This window comes from Ambystoma mexicanum, chromosome 7q, assembly GCF_040938575.1.
Source record: "Ambystoma mexicanum isolate Mex_15411 chromosome 7q, UKY_AmexF1_1, whole genome shotgun sequence".
NCBI lineage: Eukaryota > Metazoa > Chordata > Amphibia > Caudata > Ambystomatidae > Ambystoma > Ambystoma mexicanum.
This window is the reverse complement of record NC_090941.1, coordinates 831,268,646-831,296,437: the sequence shown is the minus strand read 5'-3', so window position 1 is coordinate 831,296,437 and position 27,792 is coordinate 831,268,646. Positions and strand designations below refer to the sequence as shown.

The following is a 27,792-nucleotide window of genomic DNA, read 5'->3' as shown; positions in this document are numbered from 1 at the left end:
TTCCTGTGTTTAATTTGTTTCTGTTCTTTAGATGACTTGTATCTATAAAAACTCAATAAAATTGAATAAAGAAAAAAAAAAGGAAGGGGGAATACCATGTCTCACCCGTCGGTATCCCACTCCCATTCGCCGAGGACACCCCATCCAGGTGATAATCCCTCACTGGTCCACCCCCAGGAACTGGATCCAATAGCGATGGCCGTGTCCTGACCACCTGGATGACAGATCCTCGAGGTTTACACAGGGAGACACCTTCAGGTTTCTCACAGGCCCAGCTGTGCCTCACAGCCCCTGGCCAAGCTTGTGTGTGCGAGGGGCGTGGCTGGTTGATTGCTGTTTTTCTAAACTGACCTTTTTTCTTTATGTACGAATTGGAGGGCATTATATTTTTATAGATATTTCAACAGAAGTGATCTCTCCGGCAGCACTCTGATTTTTCTATAAAAACATAATGCCATCCATTTTAACAAGGATACTACTGATGGTAAACCCAATTCCAGGCAGATTAATGATACAGGTACAAAGTTTAGGAGCACTAAAACTTTCAGCCAAATGAGCCCCCTCTAATTAGTTCCACTCATCCTTAATTAAATATGCACTAATTTCCACTCCGCCCTCATTAAATATGCACTCATTTTGGTATCATACATTAATGCTGGCATCACTTTGGCCATATAAGCAATAGCAGGAAGCATCTTTCCTAATTTGTAAACAATTCTCTTCAACTGCTACATATGTCCCACTTTTACTCTTAATGGACTCAAAGTGTTCTTTCATCCTCGGATTACTATAAATCATGTAACCCAAATATACATACTGAGTAACCCAAGAATTTCCCCCTTGATTTTCCACACGTAGTTAAAGACCCTTCTGTTACCAATTACTAACACCTTTGTTTTCTGGATATACATTTCCAAATTATGCAGATCCATATCTGGGCCAAAACCTGCAGTGAACAGTGTTTGGTCTAAAAAACCCAGATCATCTGCATAAACCAGATCATGGAGTTTCATAGAGCCCATTTTAGGTGGAAAGGTGTTTGCCTCAGCCTGCCAGTGCCCAAAGTCTGAGATGTAAAGATTAAGTAAGGACAGGGCAAGGACACAGCCTTGGGCGAATGCTGCGTAGTGTTGAATGGATTAGACAGGCTACCCTCTCCAGCCAAGCAAACACAACATTATAATTGTCATGAGAGCCATCATACTGTAGCAGAGAGTCTGAAATACCCCAGTGCCTTAATTATGTTCATAGGGTGCCTCATCACCTTGTCAAATGCAGACCTTTTCATTTTGATAAATGTTGTCAGACAAAAGGTATTCACCTGGGTTCCAAGACCCTTCCTGAAACAGGACTTGAATTTATATCTACATGAGTGACGGATCCAAAGATTCAGAGCTTCTAGGACAATTGAGGAAATGTTACTTCCATCTAAAATTGTGATAGGCCTGTAATTCACAGGCACAAGCCTATCACCAATTGTGAAAATAGGAACAATTATGGCTGTCCTCCACGATTCTGGAAGGGCTTTATTTGCCAGAATATAGTGGAACAATAGATTCAGAATCAGACCATAATCCAGGATCACCTTTAAATATAAGAGTTGGCATCCCATCAATCCCTGCAACTCTAGAAGGTTTAGTGGCTTTAATGAGGCATAAAATATCTGATTTATCAAACTCCAACGACCAACTAGCAGCTCTACATTGTGGTCAAAGAACCCCATCCTTTTCCCAGCCACTTATAGAGCGCTCAAATGTTTTGACCAGTCCACCTCTGCAATGGGGTTGGCCTGTAGACATTCTTGACTGCTAGGATCAACATAACAATCAAGATCATTTTACACTCCACCAACCCCCCGCCCCTATGCAGGTGTGATATAGTGAATGAATTAACTATTGTGACGGGACAGCCTGCCGCAAATAACCACACGTACGCTATCAGACAGTCCAAGGGTGTTTATTGACTTTACAACACTGCCAGTTTCAAAATATGATCTCCAGGGCCTATCGGGTTCTTTAGGGAAGTTTGCGCTCCGACCGATACTCACCATCTGTCTCCCGCTGGGTTACTAACTCCCTAGCCGAGGCATCTTTAGCAGGGATGTTAGTTGCTATAGGTCAGTGCCACCTATTATCTTCTCCCTTTCTGGAGCAAAGGGTGATTTCCATAAGACAATGGCTGACTCACTCCCTGGGTTTTTTTTATACTTTCCCTAACCTATCCTACTTAGTACCATAAGGAATTAGGGAAGGTCCCTTCTTCCACCCACGTTCTTACCTGACCCTTCATTAGACTGGGTTTCAAAGATGTTCTCCTCCCGCCATACTACTGTCCCTCCGGTCTCCCTCTGCCTTTCTTCCAGCCTTTGATTTGACTTCTCTTAACTCCTTTGCTTCTTACTCCATCTACCTCCGTTACCTCTCTTGTTCCTTCCTCCTTCCACCCACTCAACTTCCTTACCTGTTGCTGTTCTTCTGTTATAATCTCCCACTACTCCTACTATGACTCCTACTCTCCCGCTCCTACTACTCTCCCGTTACTGATATTCCAGCTCCATTATTAACCCACACTGCCACCCACTACAACCAACTACCGCTCTACTGCCTATTCCGCTTTCAAACTTATCCTTCACGCCCACTACTTACTACCCTTCCCTCACTCGCTACTCCCACTACCACCTCTTTCACACAAACACTTCAGACACTATCCCTTCCAATATCCTCTGCACTCCTTTCACTCTCGCCTCCTCTGGTCTCTCGGATATCCTCCACCATCTCCTGTACTCACCAATTTAACCCACAGCAAGCCACTCTCAGTTACTTAAACAACCGACTCCCTCCCAGGATTGGTCCACTTACCTGATCCAATATTAACCTGTCTCATGCGATGTGGCCGGGGGGCGGTGCTTGGGAGGCTTCAAAAAGGGGTTGTAAGCCCCATCCTCTCTGGCTGCCTTTCTAACGTAGACCCTGATGGGGGACCAGGAGGGTCAGATGTTTAAAGGCCTGTATGCAGGCCTAAGCTTGCCCCAAATATCCCTAATGGCGTAGTGGGAAAAGGTCCTTGTGGAGGCGTTGGTTAAACTTCCCTGGTGGTTTAGTGGAGTAAAAGCCTTTCGGGAGGCCTGTGTTTAATTAAAAAAAAGTCCCTGGTGGGTTTACTCTCCATAGGATCCTACAGCATGGTGCCGGTGTTGTGGCGCTGAATGCAAAACCGTGGGACGGTCCTGTGCCGGTCCGCCACATACATACAGAATTGAAGGAGTATACAGTTACTACCCAATAAAACCCCTTGTCAACAGTCATACCAGATGGATGATGCCATATATAAGTGGAAAGGGAGCAAAAAGCGTGGAAGACATCAACAACATCTTGGTATTAGAGGAAGCAAACAACTGCAGTCCACCTTATCTTCAAAGGCCATTCATACTGCTAGCAACTACTACTGTGCCCAACTACCCCTAGTTCCACCCAATGGGAATTCCCCATTTAAGACCCTTTCTGGAGTAAGGCGATGATTGGCATATTCAACCAATGGAACCCGACTCCCAAGTCCCATCTGATAGTTGGTCTCCCACTCCTTGGCCAGCTGAGAGGGGTGAAAAGAGATTTGGGTGATCTGGCTCCTTGTTACCAAAGAGACTGCCCCTAAAGGCTTCCATGCCTGCTTTTGCTGCCACCTTCATCTCTCCTAGTTTCAACCAGCCCTCAGTCTCGACTGCCCTAAATGACCCACTGGTCAGTCTACACAAAACCTTGTCTAACACCTTAAATATTCTGGCTTTCAGGAAGTGAAGGAACCAATCACTAAAAAGATGATGATGATGCAAATCCAAATCAGAAGACATTGTCTTCTTTCACCACCCAGGTTCAATCCCGGGTCCGTGCTTAGAAACCTCTGGGTATTAAGCGCGTTATAAATAACCTAACATATCACCAGAGGGGCATCAATGCTGGCATAAAATGCAATGAAAGTGCCAATGACTAGGTCAGAAATACACAGATACGAGAATTGCAATAACATCATAGCAAATAAGCCTGTGTGGAGTTGGTGTGCCATGCATCTAATGTTCTCACCTTCGTTACACCTGCCGAAAATCGAGTTGGCATATGCTGAAGATCTTGTGTAGTCTTGACGTGCTTAGGAAATGTTTTTGCAATATGTGTAATTAACCAAGCATTTATTGCTTAGGTACTTTGGTAAATGCATTGAATTGCTCTGCATACCTAGGAATTGGATGCAGTAACAGAAGCATTCTTCTTCTGGGGCCTGGGACCACGCTATCTCCAACTTTCCCTCCTTAAATACTCCCCTGCTAGAGCCCTACACTCCTCTAATTCCACTCTCTGACTGTCGAACGCTTCTCCAAGCATAGTGGGCGGCAGGTCTCTCTCCCTGGCTGGTGCATCCCTCTGGAACAGCCTCCCTGCCCCTCTCAGACTTGAGCATGTCCAAGTTCCGGAAACTGCTCAATACTCTGCTCTTCTCTACCGCTTTCCCTTCCCTGCTAATCACCCCACTGCTGATGCAACCGGTGGCCTGATCCTCAAATCTCACAGGATCCCAGGCCTTTGCTCCCAGTCAATACTAGCACCCCCCATTCCCGACTGTACTGCCATTATTCCCCCCTGTTCCCTTCCTATTTAGTCTTGTGGCGCTTTGAAACACTATTCTGTTGTATAAAGAGCCTTACAAATGCTCAGTAAAATAAATTAATGTTCACACTGTCACAGGGCGATTATGGTTACACCCTTGGTATCTAATTTGTATTAGTTTTCATTGCTTTGTGAGTTCTTTTTTCACATTCGTTTCACCTGCTGTGGACTAATGGTGTTGGGTCACGAACTGTGGTTTACACAGCAAAGTGTTGTATTGATGTTTCCTTTTGGCCAGTCTGTATGTGCAATATCCTAAGACATTTACTAGAATGTCTGACCCCATTAATTTGTCTGTCCAATTTTGTCATGCAGAAGCCCATTTGTGAATGTATCACAATACTCCAGTATTTGGCTTAGCACATTTGGTTGAGCAGACATTGTTCAGCTCATCAATTGTTTCTTCATATGTATTTTTAGAATACCGCGATCAAATGAAAATAAATCTTTTCAAACACAATCAAGTGAGTATTTCTCTATAAGTGTACCTCTATAAGTGTACAGTTACCCTTATGTCACTCTTGTGTTTTTGGTTTTGATAACACTATCAAAGTGGCTGTGTTTCAATTGAACTTGTGGGTTACATCTCACTAAATCAGATTACCGAATAAAAGTGATATAACACTATGAAGAAAAGAACACCTTGAAATTGGACTGAATTTAAAATCGGACTTAAAATGTTAATCAAATTATGTCACTTGACAGCAGTTTTGAGACGGAACAAACCTACTGCATAGCAGGCACTCTGAAGATGCCATGGGTCATGCAGGTGGTGGTAGGGGGATCTCGTTGCCACGCTACCTTCCCTACGGAAAGGCACCAGGGAGGGATAACCTGACCGATATTGCAATTTTGCCACCAGTAAAGTGTGCGGATAAAGTAGTATTACTACTGGCGCATTCCCGATGCCAAATTGATAATTTCCAAATCAGGAAGCAACTCTGAAATCAAAAGGTGAATCTTGTTGGTGCTACACTAATACCGCAACTGTAGCTAGTACTAATACTTCCGGCAGGATAACTTTTTAATGACGGCACCACAGATATTAGGAGGCCAACTCCATCTCTAAGAGCGCAGGTTTAAACATGTAGCTTGCTATACAGAAGAACCCATTTTCAAAACGCGCTACTTCATTTTCTGAAATACTTACTCTTGCCATTAAAACGAACAACATGTTAACTGGTTAGATTTTCATTCACAATACAAAACCCACTGTTCACAAAATGAAAATAAAAATCTTACCCTCTGAATCCAGCTGCCTTCTAGTCTAGAGAAAAGCAAATCGACAGTGTCTTTAACTGGCATTTCATCATCTTTTTCTGGGAACTGCGCAATGGAGAGACACTGCTTAAGCAGATTGTATTTAAAGTGCTTCAGTTGATGGTAAACTCTTGATCGTTCGGCACAAATAGTGCCTACCTTCAAAACCTGAATCAAGACGAGAGGATGCACACACACAAGACTGATGAATAAGGAAAAGTATACATTCATGTGTTACTGTGATGCCAAGAATGTTAATTGGATTTTCATTTCTCTGATAATGAGAAAACACTTCTCAACATTTATGTTCTCATTCTATCAAACGTCCTCTTTATCTCTAGTAAGTGGTAAAGGAAGTCAGTTAACTTTCTAGAAGTACCCTGCCTCGTGATCATGGCAAGGGACAGTGGCAGGGCACTAGGACTTGACACTGGCCCTTTAAGTGGAACCAAGGAAATAAGTAGGTGAGCCCCTTTTAGGGAATTCAGGAGCAGTGGTCCTGCAGAGCCGACCGCGGCTGCATGCTCTGTTCCCCTTGCACTGGTGCAGAAACCACCCCTAATTCCGCAAAGAGGGAAGGAGGGAGGGGTTTGGCGGTGTCAAAAGCTATGCCGAGGAATCAAGAAGACCGTCAACCAACCCCAAACCCCACTTCAGATCTGGAACACATCACCAGGGGAGGGTCCTACCAGCCAAACAACACCATGAACCTAAAGAGGCGGGAGTTGGGAATGCAAAGATGACGGTTGCTGTGCCTATGTCTGCAGTCCAGCAGTAACTGAAGATCCCAGTAAACTCCAACTCCCAAGCCCTCTTCCCCAAGCCAGCACACCAGAGTTCCCTTATCCCAAAGAGAAGCTGAAAGGAGGGTCTAAGGCACTATATAAGACCAAGCACCCCAGTCAGTCAGAGTGGGAGTTATGACAATGGTGGACTGCGACTGGAGCAGAAGCAGGAACAAGGAGCTTTGAGAGTGCTGAAGGTGCCAGAGAGAAGAATCTGGAAGGCAAGAGGGGCACGACTATTCTGGTGGGGATTGGAGAGGGGAAGGAGGAAGTAAAATCTATATTGGAGGAGGTGGGAAAACAGCACAACAGTGTTAATATAATCCTAAGGCAATGCAGAGGTGTAAGAGATCAGTTTGAGCAATATAAAGGAGACTGAAGGTTTGTTGTTGTTAGAGGCGGTTGGTGGCTTTATGGAGAAAGGACGGAATTTAAGGAGGGGGTTAGCAGATTCAAGAAGGTGGCCAGAAGATTCTTGGAGGAGGAGATTCGGTAAAAGCAGGAGGATGCTGGAGACATGGTGAATGGTGTAGTATATATGCTGGAGGAGGGATATAGGAAAGTATCATTAAAGAGATCCAGTACAGGCAGGAGGAGGTTGAGGCTCGGAGGAAGGAAGAGACGACTGGCTATGAGGACTTACTGTGGTTAAGAAAGGAGAGAGAGCTAAAGAGGGTGCAAGGGAACCGATAAGAGAAATAGAAGGTTGAGCGATTAAGGAAGTAATCAGTGGAGATAACTAGGAGGGTAGTTGTACAAGGATGAGTGAACAGACCCCATCAGAGTTGGAAGAGAAGAACAAGGAAGAGAAGGTCGTTTGGGAGTTTGAGGCAAGCACAGTGTTTTCAGAGGAGAAAATAGCATGAGGAATGTATTGGCAGCAGGGAGAAGAGCTTGGAAAATCTTAATATATCAGAAGGAGATGGTGGGAGAGTGGCCAGATGGAGTGCTGGACAGTAGGGGAAAGCCAGGCACCAAGACAGTGTCAAGAGGTATAAGAGTGCTAGTCTGGCCATAGGCAAGCAGCAGAGGCGGGAAGAGGAAAGAGCTATGACAAAACATCAAGGAGTGAAATTATCATAGGTGATGGTGAGAGGGTGGCCAGAACCAGAGGAATGTTTGGAACAATAGATGGGATGACAGTCTCCAGGGCATCCTGCAAACTCAGCCTAAACAGCTCCCTCTCCAAAAGAAACTACCACGCTCTATTCAAGTGACACAGAAAAACATGTTTGGACTTTCTCAAAGTAGGGTTCTGGAACCCCTTTAAACCTGCACTTGGAAGGAAACAAGGGGGACCACAGAAGCCAAAACCCCAATCGCTGAGAGAAAGACTGAATTGGCAAGTGACCCCTGTGGGAAGACACTGATGAACTTTGAGACTTAAGTTAGCTTCATTGATCCCACTTTTTTGTTTCAGGCTCAACCTGCACACCAATCCCAAATAAACCTTTGTTGCACTTTAGTTTGAGTCTGGTTGTCTGTTGATACCTGGTGGCCGTTCTGTTAATTCATGTGTATTTTTGACCTAACCGTATACAGTGCACATTTTCCATGTTCCATGTTCCATTCTATTGCTCCAAATACCAGTTCAGATTGTTATTTCCATCATACGTGATGCAGAATATAAATAGACACATTGCATGTTCACTGGAGCTAGAGACTTAATATTATCATTAAAACGTACAAACCATGAAACACAGCAAAATGCAACTTTTCATGCATAATGTGCTTTATATATACACATTCACTGAGTGACCACACAGATATTTTAGTTTATGTCATCTAGTTAAATCGCCGGAACTTTCCCGTAAGTCTCCAGTCTCTGTTTCTGGACTTAAACATTTCTAAAGTAACTGTATGTCGGGTGATTTCCCTCATTTTATGTGTTCCTAAGTGATCAAATCAGATTCATGGTATTTTAATACACTCCAATTACAGTCTCTGATACCGCAAGTTTTTAAAATGTTGATACAATTCTTCATTAAAATCTGGGTATGCAAAATATACATATGAATCGACATTAAATGAATTGGAAGGGAACCCTCGAACTGCCCTGCAATAAGGCGTTGAAAAGGTATCTATGTTTGTCGGCACAGTGAACCAGGAAAGGCCATAAGGCATCGAGAGTAGAAACCGGCAGGGCCAATAAAGGTGCTGCAGAGACGGGAGCACAGAAAGACTCACAGCATGCGATTAGCTGGAGAGAAAATGTCCAAACGTAAAATCTATAGAGATGACTAATAACACATGCCTAGGTTAAGCAGGGATGGACAAGTGAGCGGTAGCGGGAGACAGTATCGGGCTAATAAAATGTATCATTTTACAAGGTCACGAGAACCATGTCCAAAAGTCCACCCCTGTCCAGGCCCCGTTCACAGAACAGAGACAGCCTTCCTTGCTGACTGGGACGACACGCTGAGATCAGCAGATGGCAGTCCAATCTGAATTGCAATCGGCAGGTTAGCACAGGCAAATCTATCTACTACCGGCTCAGACTTCTGCAACCCATTCTTCCTCTCATTTCGGAAAAAGACCGACAAGTAGTCATTGGATCATTGATAAACTATAAACTTGATTACTGCAGTGCTACTCTCGCAGGGATTCCAGCAAATCAAATCCATCACCTGAAAGTTGCTAGATTGCCCAAAATGCAGCCATCGGACTTTTTTTCATTTGCCAAAATGTGCACCGTTTCCTCTTATCATAGATCACTTCACTGGTTAGCAGTGCAGCAGAAGATCCTCCGACTCATTTTTAAGTGCCCTCACGGCTTGGCTCCAACCTACCTCATTATCAAGCTCACTCCTTATCATTCGGAATAATCCCTATGCTCCTGTGTTCAAAATCTGCCAGTCCCTACACCCCACTTTGTCCAGAGGTGATAAGTGCTTTTCTGTGCTTGGTCCTCGTGCCTGGAACGCAATCCCCCTCATGCTCTCTGAAGAATTGACTCCTTTTCTCTATTTTGGAAGAAGTTCAAAACCCATCTCTTTTTATAATTTTTATAATGCGACTATTTACTTTCAATAAACATATGCGCCCAGACACACTCTCTGTCTGGGTTTTATCATATTGAGGAAAAATGCACAATACAAATTAAAAACTTGTAAAGATGAAGTTCCCCAAAGTAATCCAAAAGTAATGCAAAAAGTAATAATAGCGTGCACAAATTGTATGACAAAAACTTTTATTTGCAAATACAGCCAGCGGAATCCGAAAGCTCTGTGGAACTGAACTGAGGATCATCTCAAAACACCCACTGAGGGCTACTATATTTACAGCAAGAAATTGCAAAATTAACATGTTCTACAAATGCAACATTAATTATTCTAACATTTCATTGGCAATACGTCATTGAGCCCCTAAAGAACGATATGCATTGAACTATATAATTGGAGGCTTCCTTTCTTGTGACCATCAAAATACATCCCTAAAACATGACAATTTCATAGTCGGCACAAAATTCATCATTTTAATTGGCTGGTACTCTTCATAATAGAATTGATAACCAAGCTCTACCCTAATTGGACAATGACCTTTGAGGCAGCTCGGGCTGTAGCATCCCACTGAGACAGACTAATCATATTGTGAGTGGGAATCAGAAAGGTCAAAACTTTGTTAGATCCCCTCGAACACCACAATCCCTTCTCCATAATTGGGCCTTTTGGCTTCCCGCCCCATGCACCTGTTCATTCTGCAACTCCCATCTCGATACATGTTGCCATCATCTCCTAGTTATTTTCTCACAATGAATAGCTATATGAAAACATTTGTCTGAGACCCTGTTCCTGGAAATATATTTATTCTATTTATTCATTTTACCAAGGTACTTTATCACTACACCAAATGGCCTACTTTCAATGGGGGGCACTGTTCTCACAAACTAGTTCTTTATTTTCGCAAAGCTGCTGTCTGAGGCCTTCTCTCATTTCTCACTGCATCCATCACAACCATACTGTATTAATTAGTCTGTCATGTGGGATGGCACCTGCTGTCTCGAATCTAGTTTCAGACCCTGAGAACTTCCTCCCTTGCAACAATTAATTGAAAACTGTTCGGCATCCTTTTCCATCCTGACCTTGGCAACATAGAGCTTTCTGCCTCACAGCAGAAATAAAATTCTATTAAATGACCACAGCTCAGAAATGCTCCCTAGTACACTAAATGGCCAAATCTGCAGCCTTTAAGAATGGACAATTCTAACATTGCAGATCTCTTTCTCATTACAACTACCAACTACACTTATGCCGATCTCTTTCTCATTACAACTACACTTAATAAAGCTTAACGTACGTAATCAAAAATAGATCCAAACTACATAATCTTACCTAATATAAGCGTCATGAAAACAATGCAATATAGTGAAAGAAATACTTTGCTACACATTTTTTTTTCTATGCAGCAAACTCACAAAAGTGTGGCAAAAACTATGTGCACTTTCAATACCATGTCACACCACAGAAAGCACGTGACGTGACCACTTCATCAATAAGAAGGCCCTGATACATTGCTAAAAGAGTTTTCTTAACGTATACATATGCACACCTTTAGGATGTTGGATTTGCATATTTACAAACTCAACCACTATCTTGCTGCTCCCTGTTCGTTATGAAAGACCACATAAGAAGTCAGTTCTGTTTGATCGGGGGTTCATATGTTTAGACGGGGATCGAGTTGTTTCTGTGGATTGCCATGAAAATAAACTGTGACCTATTGCAAACCGAAATCAGAAGAGAAAGTGTTTAGCTTTGACAAATCTCAAATCTTCTGTAAAAGTCCATCATCAGGGCTCACAAAATCTACTAGCTCACTAGCATTGGCAAGTAGTTTTTATGAAGGGCGAGCACCATTTGCAGGATACTCGACCTTGCTGGCGAGTATGGGGATGTTAGAAACTTATTTCGTATTTTCGGCAAACACGCTTTGTTTGCAGAAACTGGCAAGTGCAAGTTTGACTGTGCATGTTTGGCAGCATTGAACAAAATATGAAGTTTGCTTATGGCAGCATGCAACAAAAAGCACTAGTAAATATTATGTCACCAGTCACTTGGGGTGAAAGCATTCCTCTTATTTCGAGTATGTAAACTAAGGTACTCGCCCTGCAGGTCTAGTGGGATTTTTAATAATTTGCAAGGCGTGATCATATATGCTGTGTGGGTCTTTGGAACGTCTGAAAACTATTTTTCTCATGAGTAAACATATTTCTTCCTGGCGTTTGCCATGGTGCTTTGGTCTGCTCTGCTACAGAAGAAACTCCAGTACCCAAGACACTGGGAGCTCAATGTTGTTTTAAAACCAGGACTTTGACACAAGCATGGAAAGAAGGGCAACCTTGGCCAATGTTGTGGTGCTACTCAGCTGTTGTCTGGAGTGGTGATATGCAAGTTCTCTATGACCAGCTGTCGGACTTCCTGAACCTGGGAATGTGCTTTGTCTACCCAAGCAGGCTTTCTGGATTTGGCTTAAAACACACAGGAATAGGATCCTGAACTGGTTATAGAAGTCTGAATATTGGATATTTTCTATTGCATATTTTTGGTGTTGAACTGCTGCAGTTTTCTTCCATTTGTGATCAGAATGACTTTTATTAATAGTAGTATTATTACTACTATGTTTTCATGCCTGCAATATTTGCCATTCTCACTCACATTGTGGGTGCTTTTGTCGCTGTAGCAATTTCTAGTTCCGTGTCTAATGTGACTGTTTCAAGTACAACTGTGTGTCTACTACCCTGGAATTTTGGAACTAGTGCTGAACTCTTATCTACTCCCCTTAGTTACAGTCCTCATGTCGCCCAGGTCAGGCACCACTCTGCAGACTTTGTGGCTTATCTGTTGGCAACAAATATTAGGCAGTTATTCCCGGTCTATGTACCATGAGGAAGGAAATTAGTACTTGGGTTTGCTGCCGTACCTACTACTCCGAGGTACTGCATGATTGAAGGGAGGGATTAGGGATTGTGTGCAGGAGGATGGGTAATTGCTTGCAGATTGTTACTAGCCTGCTTATGGTTTCTGCTTTATACCCAGGGAGAGCTGTGCAGCATCCCTCGTCACCTTTATGCCTGACCTCCCAGCACAAGAAGGTTTTCTACTTCTTCTGATGTGCTGTCAGGAGGAAAGTCTTGCTACCTTCTTGGGGTCAGATGACCTTTATTTCAGTGAGCTTGAAAATTCCATAGAGATATCTGTGCTGAGATCTTGGTTCCAACAAGGCAACTTTCATCAAAATCTTTTAAGCCAGGAATTTTAATTGGCTGTTTTAGTGAACTTGAAATTAAGTAACATGAAAGCCAAAGAGAAAAACATGTGCGTGCTGTGAATCTGCATATTTGCTGATGTGGGAACATGATTACTGTAACATTAGGAAACCCACCGAGCAGACATTCATGAAGTGCTCTGTGCGAAGCTTCCAGAAATGTATTTCTTGTGCTAAATGTATACAATAATGGTTATCTTGGTTAGGAATGTCCTCATAAGAAAACAGACAAAAACTACAAAAGGTATAGTAGCCTTTAATTGCACGGAGATCAAGCTTTGGACTATCATGTAGATCTGCCAAGTGCCGGAAGCCACCCCTTGCAGCCCAGTGGGGCACCAAACACATGCGGCCAGTTGCCCTTGCTGCATCAGGTTAGAGGGTCTCCCGATACATAGTGGAAGACTCGAGAGACAGGCCATCACAAGACACTACAGAGCAAAGACTGAGCTAGCGACCAAACACAAATTAATAGTTACTCACCGTAGTGACTCTTAGTCCATAGTCCCCCTTCCTAGGGACGGGAGACAGAACCCTTTTCACCAGAAAAACCTCCTTCCCCTTTAAATTTAGAGGCTCACGGAAGTGCGGCCGTGGGTGCACGCGCCACCCTGTGTCCGCCCCCCTGGCGCCACTCATCAGTTCTCATTGACACGTCAACAATATTAACATTGCCTAATGACATCAGTATTGGGGGGTGGATGGTGGGACATATGGAGGAAAGGGGACTAGGGACTAAGATTACGTCAGTCACTACGGTGAGTAACTATTGATTACTCTTACGTCCACTTCCCTTTTCCTCCATGCTGCATGGGCGATTACAACTGAATGTAGCCCCAGGGTGGGGAGGAAACCTTCCTTAAGAAAATAGATTCCTTAGAATGCCTGTCCGACAGCCGCGTCTGACTTAGAGCCGGTGTCCAAACAGTAATGCTTACAGAAAGCAGACGGGATGGCCAGATGGCCGCCCTGCTGCTGATCTGCCACGGTAGTTGCCGTTGGAATGCAATGACCGTGGCCGTGGATCTAACATTGTGGGCGTGCATGTTGGCTGACAATGGCCTGTGCTGCCCCTTGTAGCCTTCCCTGAGGCAGAGATGATCCACCGTGCAATGGAGGCCTTGGATGCCTGATACTCGGGCCTTGATCCCCCGAAGGTAACAAACAGTGCGTACGACTTGTGGAAGACCTTGGTCCTGACCAGATAGCATTTCAGAGCACCGTCTGACATCCAGACAATGCAAGACTCTCTGAGCCTTGTCCTAGGGTGAGCAAAAAACATAGGTAAGACTATTTCCTCGTTTAAATGGAAAGCGGAGGGTACCTTAGGTAGGCACGCAGGGTGAGTCCGCAGAACCACCTTATCTCTATGAAAAGTGGAATAGGGTTCCAAGGACACCCAAGCCTGGATCTCGCTGGTTCTGCGAGCAGAGGCGAGGCCCACTAATAAAGCTGTCTTAATGGGGACCAGCCTGATGTCCGTGGACGCCCTTGGCCCAACGGGCTTGTGCACCATGGCGCCCAGCACTACATTGAGGACCCCACGGGGTGTGGTTTCTTGATGGGCGGGCAGAGCCTGGAGAGGCCTGTCAAATGTCTTCGGACTATTGGGTTGGAGGTGGAGAAGGTCTCATCCGTGCAATTTCTGCAGGCACCTATGGCCGCCAAATAGATGCGGCATGTGTCCACCTGCGCGCCCTAAAGCGCAAGAGCGCAGAGAAAGAGAGCACATCATCCAGTGGGCACGTAAGGCGATCGCTCTTTAGAGTCTGTCCCAAGACAGAACCTAGTCCATTTCCATTAGTACTGGCTCTTGGTAGCTTTACTCCTGGCCCCCTGAACGAGCTCTAGATTAGCATGCAAGAGGCTCAGGCGCTTGAGCGTGACCTGTTCAGGCACCATGCTGCAAGGGCTAACTTCTGTGGCGCGGGGTGGACGACCCAGCACCCTTGCTGCGCCAGAAAAGGAGCTGGCCCCCTCGCAAGGTGAATGGGTGGTCCGTCCGTGAGGCTGAGGAGTTCGGAGAACCACGGTCTCGCCAGCCACCCTGGAGCTAACAGAATGACGCTGAGGTGACAAGATTCTTTTAACTACAGATCACCCTTCGGACCAGGAATGTGGGAGGGAAGGCATACGCTGTAAGCCGTCCCACTGTATCTGGAATGCGTCACCCCGGATGCAGGGGCCCTGCCCCGGCCAGGACGCGAACTGCTGGCACCTCCGGTTGCTAAAGATCTCCAGCAGTACCTGACCGTTCACTTTCGGAGGAAGTGTGGTGTACCGCCTCCGGAGATCTCGCCCTGACGAGCCAGTCGTCCAGGTACGGGTAGACGTGGTGGCACTGGGCCCTGAGAAGGGCTGCTACTGCATTCATGTGCCTGGTAAATACCTGAGTTGAGGCCAAAGGCTAACCCCTTGTATTGGAAATGGCAGTCCATGATCCTGAAGCGCAGGAATGAGCAATGTGGTTGCCAAATCGGGATGTGTAGATAAGCGTCCTTCAGATCCAGGGAGCACATCCAGTCTCCCCTGTCTAGTGGCTCCGCAATGAGTGCTGGCGTAACCATCTTGAATTTTTGAAGAGGTAGGGAGAGGTTGAGGGTGGATAGGCCCAACACAACCCTCAGGCCAGCCTGGTTCTTCTTCTGTATGGAGGAAATACTGGAATTGAAGCCCAATCCTCTCTGGGAGTCTGGGCCTTCTTCCACTACCTGGCTCTCGACGAGCGACCAAATTCCCGCCAGCAGACTTGCCGTCCCAAACTATGGGAATGGAGGGGAGGAGGGAGAGAGAGAGGGACCGGTAGGCAGTAACCCGAGGATACTACAGAGAGGAACCAAGGGTCCAAAAAATTCTGATGCCAAAATTGCATGTGAAAGGCAAGCATGCCCCCCACCAGAGACACGTGGACCCGAAGGGACGCGTCATCCTTTCTTTGCCTCTGAGGCTGCTGCGGAGAAGGGGGACTGGAAAAAATACCTTGCCCCCCCCCTTTGTTGTTTGCACCGGTGCCGACTCGGAGAGTGGAGGCCGCCTCGACCTCATCAGTGGTAGAGTGAAAGAGGTCACTACCCTCGACTGGAAGGTACAATATGTGTTCCTGGACATCAGGGTTAAATTTAGAGCCCGAAACGAAAGGAAAATTAGCAGAACTCTGGATAAACTGTAGGCCACATATCTGGTTGACACCAGTCACACCTCGAAACTCGTTCCACTGCCTGCTCCGTACCTGCTCCGTACCTGGGAGTGGCATCGGACGAGCGGCCATGTTGTCTGGACCAGCAGCCATTTTGACGTGCCAAAGTCGTGGTGCATAGCTCTTTGGGCCCGGCCTCCTCCAAGACTCTTGGTGGTGGAGCAAGAGACCTACCCTGCACCTCAGGTATAGCCCTCGAAGGCATAATGCCCTTGTCTGTGTCGTCGTTAGTGCTGCATGCAGGCGCCCCCTCGGACATTGAGCCGGTACTAGGGCGTAGCCCCTCGGAAGTACACCCGGTAAAAGAACCTTGTGGTCCCTCAGCACCAGGTCTGGAAGGATCTGATGACCCCTCGGCTATGAGGCCGGTAGCTGGATTAGCCTCAGTATGTGTGTGTGCTCGTACCAGACCCAGAGAGGTTCCTCCCGCTCAGGCGTTTCCTCAGGAAGAAGTCGCCCTTATGGGGTGCGATAGAAAGTAGCGGCCCTCCTTTGGGCCTCAATATCCGTCAAGTCCTCTGGAGGCGACTTTTAGAAGAGCTCCCTCCACCTAGCTAGTCTTTTCTTCAATGCGCGTGGAGTCAGTGCGTCACACGCTGTACAACCTTCCCAGCCGTGGTCGGGGCCAAGGCAGGAGTCGTCAAAGAGCATGGGGGTCGGACATAGGGAAGTTGACCTGCGCTAGGGGGGAGCGTGATGCTGGAGAACCAAGCACCTGAAAGACAAGGAAAAGACAAAAAGAATCTGGGGAAGAGCGTGTGATACTACATGGCAGGGCCAAACCCAGGAGTGTAGGTGAAATCGGCCCATTCACGTCGCCGCGGAAAAGGGGACTGTGGAGTGGTGGTGAGGGGGAAGGGGTTTAGGGAGGGGCGAAGTCAGGGAGCCGCGTGCTCCCAGGGCTGCACCCCGCGCGCTTCTAAATTTAAAGGGTTAGAAGGTTTTTTCTGGTGAAAAAGGTTCCGTCTCCCGTCCCTAGGAAGGGATGCCCATGCAGTATGTAGGAAAGAAAACAAGCAACTAAAGGGATGCAAGGCATCATATCTGCCTCTTTTTTTATTACTCCCAAAATGTCAGCATAATTTCACATTACAGCATTCAACAGCGTATGTATAATGTGCTGTTTTTATTCAAGTGTTGTGCTAAATAAGCAAGGTAAACATTCTGGGTTTTGGGTGCATCTCTGACACACACAAACACATAGGTATATTTGTCTTGCATTTGTATCATATGACCTTTCATATAGGCATTACATAGGCATTTGTCTGCATAAGCATCATATGGCCAGTCACTGCAGCTGGTGCAAGTTGATCTAGGTCACGTGACCGAATCCCCCACCCACCTGTTAATCACAGCTAATTTTCTGTGCCTTCTTGTTTTGCTGCTCTTTTTCCTTATGCAAGTAGCCACCCACCCCTTTTCTTTTGCAGTTGGTGAACTGATGCAAGTAGATCTATGTCACACGACCTAAGCCTCATACATCTGCCTAGCCCTTTCCCTTCTTAACTCTTAGATAAAGGGCATCTCTCACACAGGTGTCTGAAGTAAAGGTCAGACTAAGAAAAGGGAAATTCCTGTTGGAACGGTTGGGACTCGAAGGACCCATGATCAGAACCCCTTCTCCTCAAACATCAGGCAAGTTCCCTTGAATATGTGTTTCATCCCTCTCTGCCAACAGCCCATCTCCACTAATCAAAAAACACTCCATTACCAGCAACATCATGGACACTGCATTGCAGAAACCTCATCCGTGTCACCGGAGACCCCATCAGCACTCTTCATCCAAACACTAAACATAAACTGATCCTAGTCAATGTCCGCTCAGCAATCAATTAAGCAGCAGATATCGCAACCTCATCACTGCACATGACTGGGATGCCATCTTCAGTACTGAGACCTGGGTCACATACACCTCCACCCAGATCCTAGATGTCCTCATTTTAAACAGCTACCAAATTCTACAACTGGACTACCCAAACAAGACTAGTGGAGGCTCAACATCATTCGCAAGTAATCATGGCCTTGCACCCAACTGGATGGCACCATCATCAGCTCTTTTGAAAACCTTTCCTGCCACTTCCCACTCTCCCAAACGGACACAGTGACTTTCTACCTCACATACAGACCACCCAAGCGCAACACCTCCTTTAGTGAAGCCTTCACAGACCCGGTCACCACCAGGTATCTCATGCACACCAACTACATCTTCCCTCTGCAACTTCAACATTCCTGGCAACCCAGCAACCAACACAATGAAGGAAGGTCTCCACTGCCTACTTGAAACTCTGAACCTCACACAGCACACAAAACTCCAAACTCACAGGAATCGCAATACACAACCTCATCACTGCCCTGCCCACTCTACACCACATTTCCCAAGCACTGCTCAACTGGTCGGACCATCGGTCAATCCCTTTAGACGGTCACCTCAACCGAGTCATGCACACCCATCGGAAGACCAGCAAACCAGCCTGTCATTTAAGAAGCCCAGAGTTGGCGGTCACAGAAGACCTTGCCAGCATCCATCTCACATGGGCCGATCTACATCAGAGGAACTAGAAATGCAACTTGCTTCTGCAAGAACCAATCCCCACCCTCAGAACCAACAGTTACTGCCATGCCCCAGTGAAACAATGCACCCTCAAGCCTAAATCTTCTGCACCCTGATGCACTCAAGAACTCAACTTCAACAAAAGAACCATTACAAAATAAGAGAAGACGGTGAAAATCCTGCAGTGCATCCAGCCTCGCCCTGCGCAAGGAAATCTGTGCTACACGCAGACTGATCACCACTGCCTAGGCCAACTACTACCAAAACACCCTAGCCAAGGCCAAAAGTGAAAGCAGAGCTCTCTTCAAAGCATCAAACATTGCATCAACCCTCTGCCTAACCCACTTGTATTGCACTCCAGAGGTCAGCAGACAAAAAATTCTGATGCCAAAATTGCATGTGAAAGGCAAGCATGCCCCCCCACCAGGGACACGTGGATCCGAAGGGACGCGTCATCCTTTCTTTGTCTCTGAGGCTGCTGCAGAGAAGGGGGACTGGAAAAAATACCTTGCTCCCCCCCCTTTGTTGTTTGTGCCAGTGCCGACTCGGAGAGTATAGGAGGCCACTTCAAACTCATCAGTGGTAGAGTGAAAGAGGTCACTACCCTCGACTAGAAGGTACAATATGTGTTCCTGGACATCAGGGTTAAATTTAGAGCCCGAAACCAGGCAGTCCTTATGTACGTGGCAATGCATATGTCCATGTCAGAGGTATCGATGTGGGCCACAGAGGACTCCATGATGTCCAGCTTGGCTTCTCCTAGCCCCACCTTGAAGTGCGCTTGGCTGTGCGCTGGAAGTTCTGGAAGGAAGTCTGCTATTTCCTGCCAAAAGCCTCTGGTTAACGGCTGCCAGCATTGCATCCGCGTTGGATTGACGCAGGTGCCGCGAGGCGTTGGAGTACAGCTTCTGAAAACACTGAAATCAACTCTTTCTTCATCAACAAGATCAGCATGATCCACCAACACGTAGATACCAAAGCAACAACTGACAGCACAGTACACATCCCATCTCACGAAACCACAACAACCTAGACAACTTTCAAGAACACTTACTATGCAATATCTCACTGCCCCGTAGCATCCCTCTCGTCCATCGTGTATGGACGACATCCTCCCTACCTCTGTACCCTTCCAACTAAAATACTTCTCCCTTGCCTGACCAACAGCTCCCAAACTCAAGGCACCTTCCTCTCAAAGCTCAAGACCGTACAAATCCTCCCACTTCTCAAGAAAAGAACACTGGACCCCGACATCCTCAGCAACTACTGCCCCATCACCTATCTTCCCATCATAGTTAAGATCATTCAGAAAGCAGTAGTCCCGTCCCTCCAACACTTCAAAACCAACAACCTCCTGCAGTAGGCATGTCACAATATTAATTTTGCAGCTGTAGGACCACCTGCTCTCAAATGTATTTAAAATTCCCCTTAAGGTAACGACGTATTGGTAAATGCAGCTCTAAAATGTTGTCGATTCTGTGAACATCACAAAGTTATTGTTTAGGCTTTATTGACTGCATGTTTCCGTTGCTTTGCTTTAACTATATTCGATAAGGCAGACTAAACACAAAGATGTTTGTATATTTTGGGGTCCCAATTATAAAAACAGTATATGGTATATGGAGTTATATTGCATTGGATTCCTGCTGGGGGACGAGTCCTTTTTTTAGTATACACCTTTTATATCGATGGAAACAGTAGCACGTGTTTACATGTTACAAATGATTGACAAGTGATATATCACCTCACTGAAACATTATTGGAGTAGCTTCTTTTCCCTGGCATTGTGCTACAGCATTGAGAGATATAAATATAAGACCCTCATATTAACCAACTCAAGGGTGACTTTGTTTGAGGGACAGTATAGAAAGGTAAGGGAACATACCTGTGGCTTTCCTTAAAGTTTCTTTGGCATGATCTCTGGAGGGCATTGTGATTCTGGAAATGAATTGGGGGGCAGGGCCTCCCGGTCCTTTAGTCCTTTTTCATTTGTGTTCTGTATCGTTTTCTGCCTAAGAGTCCATATGAGACTCCTGACAGTGCAGATCTTCCTGTTTTTGGTTTGGTGTACAGACCCATGGGATACCCTTATGGCACCCATGGGTGGGGGTGCAACACAGAGCAGGGTATGGGCTGGTGGCAGCTCCATGCTGAATTTGACAGGTGCTCTGAGTATCCTCCATTTTCGGATATCCAGGCCCTGCCTTTGCAATCAGTTGATTCCTGATAGGAAACAAGATGGGCCCTGTGGCCTCTTGCTTTCTATTGCCGGTTCCCTTGTTTTCCCAAAGTCCTGGGAAGCACTGACTCTGTCCCTTCCCCCTAACCGGCTGTTGGGTGGAAGTTCCATATATGGTGGTGTTGTGAAGTCAGGCCAGACTGGCTAGAGCCTTCCCAATGACTATGTTGTGGGTACACCCTGTGGGTGGGACCCGGGTGAATGGAGTGTTTGACGAATAGGCATTCTGTGTTTTGGATGTCTAGTATCTGGTGTTTGACACAATGACTGAGACAGCCCTGTCCGAAACTGGTATCAATGCAGTGTGGAATGTTGAATGGCGGGGTACTTGTCCTAATACACATAACTTGTTATGAGTGTCTGGAGAGAAGTGAATGGCCTGAATGCATTATGCACCTGATTGGCTGCCTGCCTGCATGAATGCCCTTCTGACCGATTGGTTGCCTACCCAGCAGAATGAATGGGAGATCAACTAGTATATCTGGGGGCCTCTCACTGCTAGAATTCGTGTTCAGAAGCTGAAGTCCAAACTACGAAGAGTAACTGGAGTGAAACTGAAGCTTGACCTTGAAGCCCTGCTGGAAGAGAAGAATTGCTGTTGCCCTTCTTCATCAATATGAAAGCTTCTGTGTCTCCAAGGACTGAAAAACGAAACCGTGCGTTGCCACACGATAGCCCCATATGCACTCTGATTGGGACAGAGTCCCTAAACACACATAGGAACTATAACCTTCTAAAGTCCCAAATTATGGGATATATGTAGGAGTATAGTTCACACTTCAAATTTGGATACATTTTATTAAGTTACCAAGTAAACCATTAGTAACTCTCAATAAGAGAGTGAATATTATACAAATTGGCTTTACTGTGCGTATTTCAAAAGAAAATATGTGTTTTTAATACAGCATAAAATAAAATGAAATGAAACAGATCGGAAATACTCTTACCACAATTTGTGGTCACAAAAAACATGTAAATTCCTGGTCAGGTATTTCGAATCCGCATCAAAGCATATAACATATTAAGCATTGATTATAATGAATCAATAATAATAAAGAATCATCCTTTTAACACATATAACCACTAGTCAAGCAGAGGAGGAGATTTTTCTCAAAATAAGTACATTCAGGACCCATTAAGAATAAGGTCCAAAGCAGCTGGGCATAGATTGTAAACATAGTTTACCTCTGGAGGACACTGGATGAGTAAATGTTGACATACCCCGCGAACTGTGATAGAATGTGAACGACTTGGAATCCCCACTTTGGGAGCTCCAATCACGGCAGATTGAATAGGAGCCATGTGAGCTAATGGATATGTGATCTGGCTTTACACTGCAACCTGTTGCTGCAAATACACATGAGGTACCTGACTCTGTTCAGCTGCTTGACTTTTGCATCAGATATATTGGTTATCACGTTATTTGATGAGTGTGTCTTGTAAATCTAAATGTTGATCCTTTGTCATTAGTTGCAAAATGACAGAGGACTACTTGCCCACGATGTCATTGAAAAAGCAAGGTCTGGAAAAGACCACTTTTGCCTTTCAGGCGAGGGGGGGTCTTGAACACTCAATCTCACGTTTGTGATTAACTCCATTTGACTTCTGGAACTTGCCGTCCCTTGTAGATTCTATTTAGTGGGTGGCCATGGGGGCCCCAGCAGATTTGTATCTGCACTTTCCCCCATGCCCACTGCCATTAACCCCCCCCCCCCCAAACCCCCTCTGATGGACGGGCAACGCACACGGCATAATGTGCTTTATATATTGCCCATAATGCATAGATCCCGAGTTAGTTTGGTGATATCTGCTTGGCGGACACGTGGGTTTCAGCAGACCCCAATCTGCACTTGCCCCATGCCGCCGGTACATTTAAGAGAGTAGTAGCTAATTTGGCAATGTTATATACCTGGTAGGAGCTAACTGACATGTATTTTAATCGTACCTTTGACCCATCTTACTTATGGTATAGGAACCGATGCCGGCCCGTCAGTGCAACGCAGGCGACGTACTATCTGTTGAAGATCATCCCATAGTCCCACATCAAGATGGAGGCCCTGGATGCCTGCGTGCATGCGCGGTGTATCCAGGGCAACCATCACAAACAATAGAAAATCTGCCTCTCAGTACGAAGTTAGTCGAGTCTCACGCATCGATTAAATTTCGAAGTGAAAGCTATGCCCTTATTATACACCTGTGAACCATAGGGAATGCATTATCTGTTGGATGTTATCTCACAGTCCAACACCAAGATGGCGGTCCTTGATGCCCGCGTGCAGGCGCAGCGTATCCAGGGCAACCATCATAAACAACAGTAAATCAGCCCGCGCTTAGGCGTCGGACGGCTGTTATTTGTTTTCCGATACGAGGTCCTTGTACCTGATAATTGTGTTAAAGAGAAGACCTGGTGCTCTGACATACACAAGGCACTCACTGAAAAAATTGCTACTCTCCAAGTCAAAATCTCCAAGAAAAAAATAAATACACCTACCTCAACCCCACAAATCTGCAAACCATTCACTCCACCTAAACCAGCACATCGCTTCAACTTCGCTAAAGTTTCTTTACTGGAGATTGAAAAAATTATACTTTCGCTTAAACGGTCCAATTGCTGAGGAGATAAATGTCCTGCCCAAATCATAAGAGACGCTGCGAGGGACCTAGCACCTTTCATGTCTAAGCTTATCAATGCGTCATTCACCTCTGGCACCATCCCAAGCAATGTTAAGGAATCCTGGGTCCTCCCCCTCCTTAAGAAACAAACACTGGACCCGTCCATACCTACGAATTATAGGCCGATCAAAACGGTGCCATTCCTCCTAAAGATATTAGACAACCTACAGATTCAGAAATCCTTAGAGCAGAACGAACTTCTTGGCACCCAGCAATCAGGTTTCAGACGACAGCATGGTACTGAAACCACGCTTATTGACCTTATGGCCCAGGTTGACGAACTGAGGGACCAAGGCAAATCTGCCTTATTACTTCCTCTAGATCTCTCAGCAGGGTTTGACCTGGTTGACCATAAGGTCCTCTGCAAAAACATAGAGTCAGCAGCGCACTTCTCGCAACAAGCTATAGCTTGGATCCAATCTTTCTGAAGTGAGAGAACTCTGAGGGTCATCTCTATCACAGCAGCAGCAGATCCCATTCCCATCACTCGCCGTGTTCCTCAGGGGTCCTGCGTCTCCCCCACCATGTATAATATATTTACCAAGCCCTTTTCTGATGATCTGGAATGTCTCGGTGTCACCTACACTAACTATGCAGATGACACCCAGATTCTCATTCACTTACAGGGGATTACAATAAGGATTTGGCCTTGGTGAATAGAATATACCTCATCATCCAGGCATGGATGGCATTCCATGGTCTAAGCCTGAATGATCACAAAACGGAACTCATCCTGGGGACCTCGTCTAACATTAATAAACTTGGCCATAACTATACCTCCTTTGATATAGATGGCAACACGATTACGGTTGCCAAGGAGGTAAAAACCTTAGGTTGACTCCAGCCTTACTCTGGCTAAACAAGTGAATGCAATGGTATCATCCACAGCCTACACATGTAAGCTGATCAGATCGGCCTCAACCCTTCCTCTCAACAAGCAGTTGTACCACACTGACAAGAGCACTTGTGCTGTCCAAATTGGACTACTGCAATGCCCTATACCTTGGGTCCAATAAATACATTACCAGGAAAATTCAAATACTTCAAAATAGTGCCTTGAGAGCAGCATTAGGAATGACTAAAAGAACATATCTCGGCAGCAAGGAGACAGTCTAACTGGCTCTCCACTATTGACAAAATTAGACTAAAAACCGCTTCACTAACATTCAAGTGCCTCAACAATGCAGCACCTCACTACTTGACAGAGAGATTCAATAGAAGACCTACGCTCCGACCTACTACAGCTGCCTACACAAACTACCTGACAGTCCCTTCCTTCAAAACGATGACAATCAGCAGCAATAGCTTCCCTGTCAAAGCCGCCCAACTGTGAAACTCCCTCCCACCCATCCTAAGGGCGGGCCTAACCTACCCACATTTCAGACTAAATATCATGAACTTGTTTAAAGAAAATGATCTTTAACCTTAGTATGACCTTTAAATCCTTTACACCGCTCACCTAATGGAGCCCGCCTAGATTAAATGCACCGTTTATAGCTACAATTGCACTTCATTTGTTGTATCTCCTCTGACCTTGTATTTGGTAACTCACATTCTGTATCACATGCGTGTGTTGACTTTTGAACTGTAAATCTACGCTGTATTCTGTATCGTATCTTTGTAACTTTGTAAGTTACGCTGTATTTTGTATCGCATCTTGTAACTATGCAAGCTGAAATTGTCCTTGTCCTCGCGCCCTGATACCCTCGGGTCTGGTGCCCGTTACAAATAAAATAAACAAGCAGGTGAGTATGAAACTATTCAGAATCTGAGGCAGATAACCTTTTTCACAGATTCCGCTAATTAATCTGACATCTTTTAAATCCAGTGCCTCATTTAAGCCAGAAGTGGCTTTCTGTTCTACTCAAGATCAGCGGTGAAGAACTGCTAAGCGATATACAATCTCATTTTGGGAAAAAACATAGAGTTTGAGCCTTCCTGAAATCTCATAGTAACACCTCTCTTATTTTGGATCTAGTCTGCATTTAAAATGCAGAATTATAATTCCAAGAATAAGTAAAGAAACAAGTACTGGATGACCTATTCATGCATGGCAAGTTTCAGCATAAATAAAGTACAGTTGGTTTTGTGCTGCTTAACAACAAAAAATAGTTAAAAACACAAGATTCAACAAAGAAGGTGCATTGTTTAATATAGCATTTTCAAAATTAATAGACTTTATAATATGTGAAAGGCTAAAATATAAATTCCATATATTTTACTGTGGACAGATGGCATTTTAAATATTTAATATTTAAATGAAGATTGAAGAGAGATTTCATTTTTTATTTTTGTATCTGCTCGATTAAATAGTTTAAAAAAAGCAAGAATACCACATGAATCAACAGAAAAAAAGTACTTTCTTTAAAAAAACAATGTTTTTTTCTTTTTCTTTTTATGGTGACTGTCCCATACCGGCGGCTGCCGCTGAATGGAATCATCTGCAACAATCTGAAAAGATCTGTGGTCTGTAGTCTCTCAGAGAACTCGAATGATGTGTGGTAAAAATGCAAATTCAGTGGGCTAAAAACGCACAAACCTATCAGCTTTGGGCTTAGCCCACTAAAAGGGGTAGGGGCTTCATTGATAGCCACAGAGTTTGATTTGATTTTAGTAATTTATAGAGCGCACCAAAAGACAACTGTATTCGGGCACAGATGTCAACTATCAAAAAGAAATTAACAGTATATGAATAATATGTGCGATCTGTGATTGAGACTGCTTATCTAATCAAAAAGGTTTTTAGCATCTTTCTGAAGAGTCCCAAGGACTGGCATGCTCAGATTTCAAGTGGGAGCTGATTCCACAGTATAGGGCCGAACACACCGAATCCCCTATCCCCCTGTATACTAATTTAGAGCGTGGTACGCAAACCAGTAATTTGTCTCCAGAGCATAGGTCTCTACTCAGAGTTCTATGCTCTAGTCTGGAGAATGTCCTAAATAATTGTGTTTCAAGCAAATAACATATAGGTGGCAAAGGTGTGTTACAGGTAGGTAAACATTGTTTAACAATAGACTGAGGCACTGTAAAGAGGCCTCCGAGCTTGCTTTTCACTAGAAATGAATTCACATTTTATTAACTTGCTTAGTAGCCGCAGAAGCTGGCAGCACATTGCAAATTGCCCATTCCCAAGATCAAACGGGAAGAACTGAAAAGCCTTTGATACTTTCGAGGTCAGGAAGTGAAGCTCATGGTGTCGGGAAAAGGCAGTGAATGCACAAACATTTTATAATAATTCGGCACATTAGTTTAATGAAAATGGGAAACTGGCGGTTTCAAAATGTCCCATGGTGGTTTCAAATTGCCCCTTAGCACATCTCAGCCTGGGAAGAGGTTCCAAGAGTTCCTAAAATGGAACATTAAAACGGTAACTTGTTAATAGTTTAATGTTCTTGCAGTGTCATGATCGGTTGTATTCCCATGAGAAACGGAAGGAGATGAGCGGCGGCAGATGAATCAAGATCCGCTGGCTTTCTCAAATGTCTCAATGCTTTGGCACTATGATGTGGGAATTGTGGGTTGGACTGTGTCGTCACAGAGGTGGTCTAGGGTGGTGTGGCACGGTTTGCAGGACCCACTCATTGCAGGCCAATGTATGTCCCACTATAGGGGAATGAAGTAGCTCTATCAATTAGCCTCACTTGGAGGACTAACCTAATGTTGCAGTGTGGTTTGATGCCAATTAGTTTTGTATGATTATAAAAGCTTTTGTTTTTGGGGAGTACCTTTGACAGCGCCTTTCATGCAGTTCTGTTCCGCATTCTTTATGAAATTTGCTTTCCCAGCTGTGACTGGAGCCAGAATAAATTGCGTTACTTCTTGCTTGGTGTACACTACTTTTTGGATGACTTTTGTAATTTTTTATTGGTGATTTCCGAGGCAACCTGCTGTACAGATTAATGGGCCGACCTGCTTTGGAAGTTAAACAAAGGTACAAAGCTGAAGCTGATGTTTTTCACCCTTGCTCATAAAGGAAATTACAATTCTGAGAATTATTTTGCATTTTATATGATCGCAAAATTGCTATAAATCGAAAGGTCTTCTTAGAGCCCTTTCCTTCTGTGTAGGTCACTTGGCAGGGGTCGGTCACTCTGTCAAAGATGCACCCCCAACCCAACGCAAGGCAAAATGTTATTGGGCCCCTCCCCCACATCAGTCCAAAAGAGTAA

General features: G+C 45.0%; 1 protein-coding gene across 1 annotated transcript in view; it reads right to left on the bottom strand.

Annotated features, from left to right (window-relative positions):
- CCDC82 (coiled-coil domain containing 82) overlaps nt 1–27,792 on the bottom strand; it is a 362,315-nt gene that overhangs the window by 38,802 nt on the left and 295,721 nt on the right. The window contains exon 7 of the mRNA XM_069639163.1: nt 5,898–6,083. Within this exon, the coding sequence (XP_069495264.1) occupies nt 5,898–6,083 (186 nt within the window). The remainder of the gene's footprint in view (nt 1–5,897; nt 6,084–27,792) is intronic.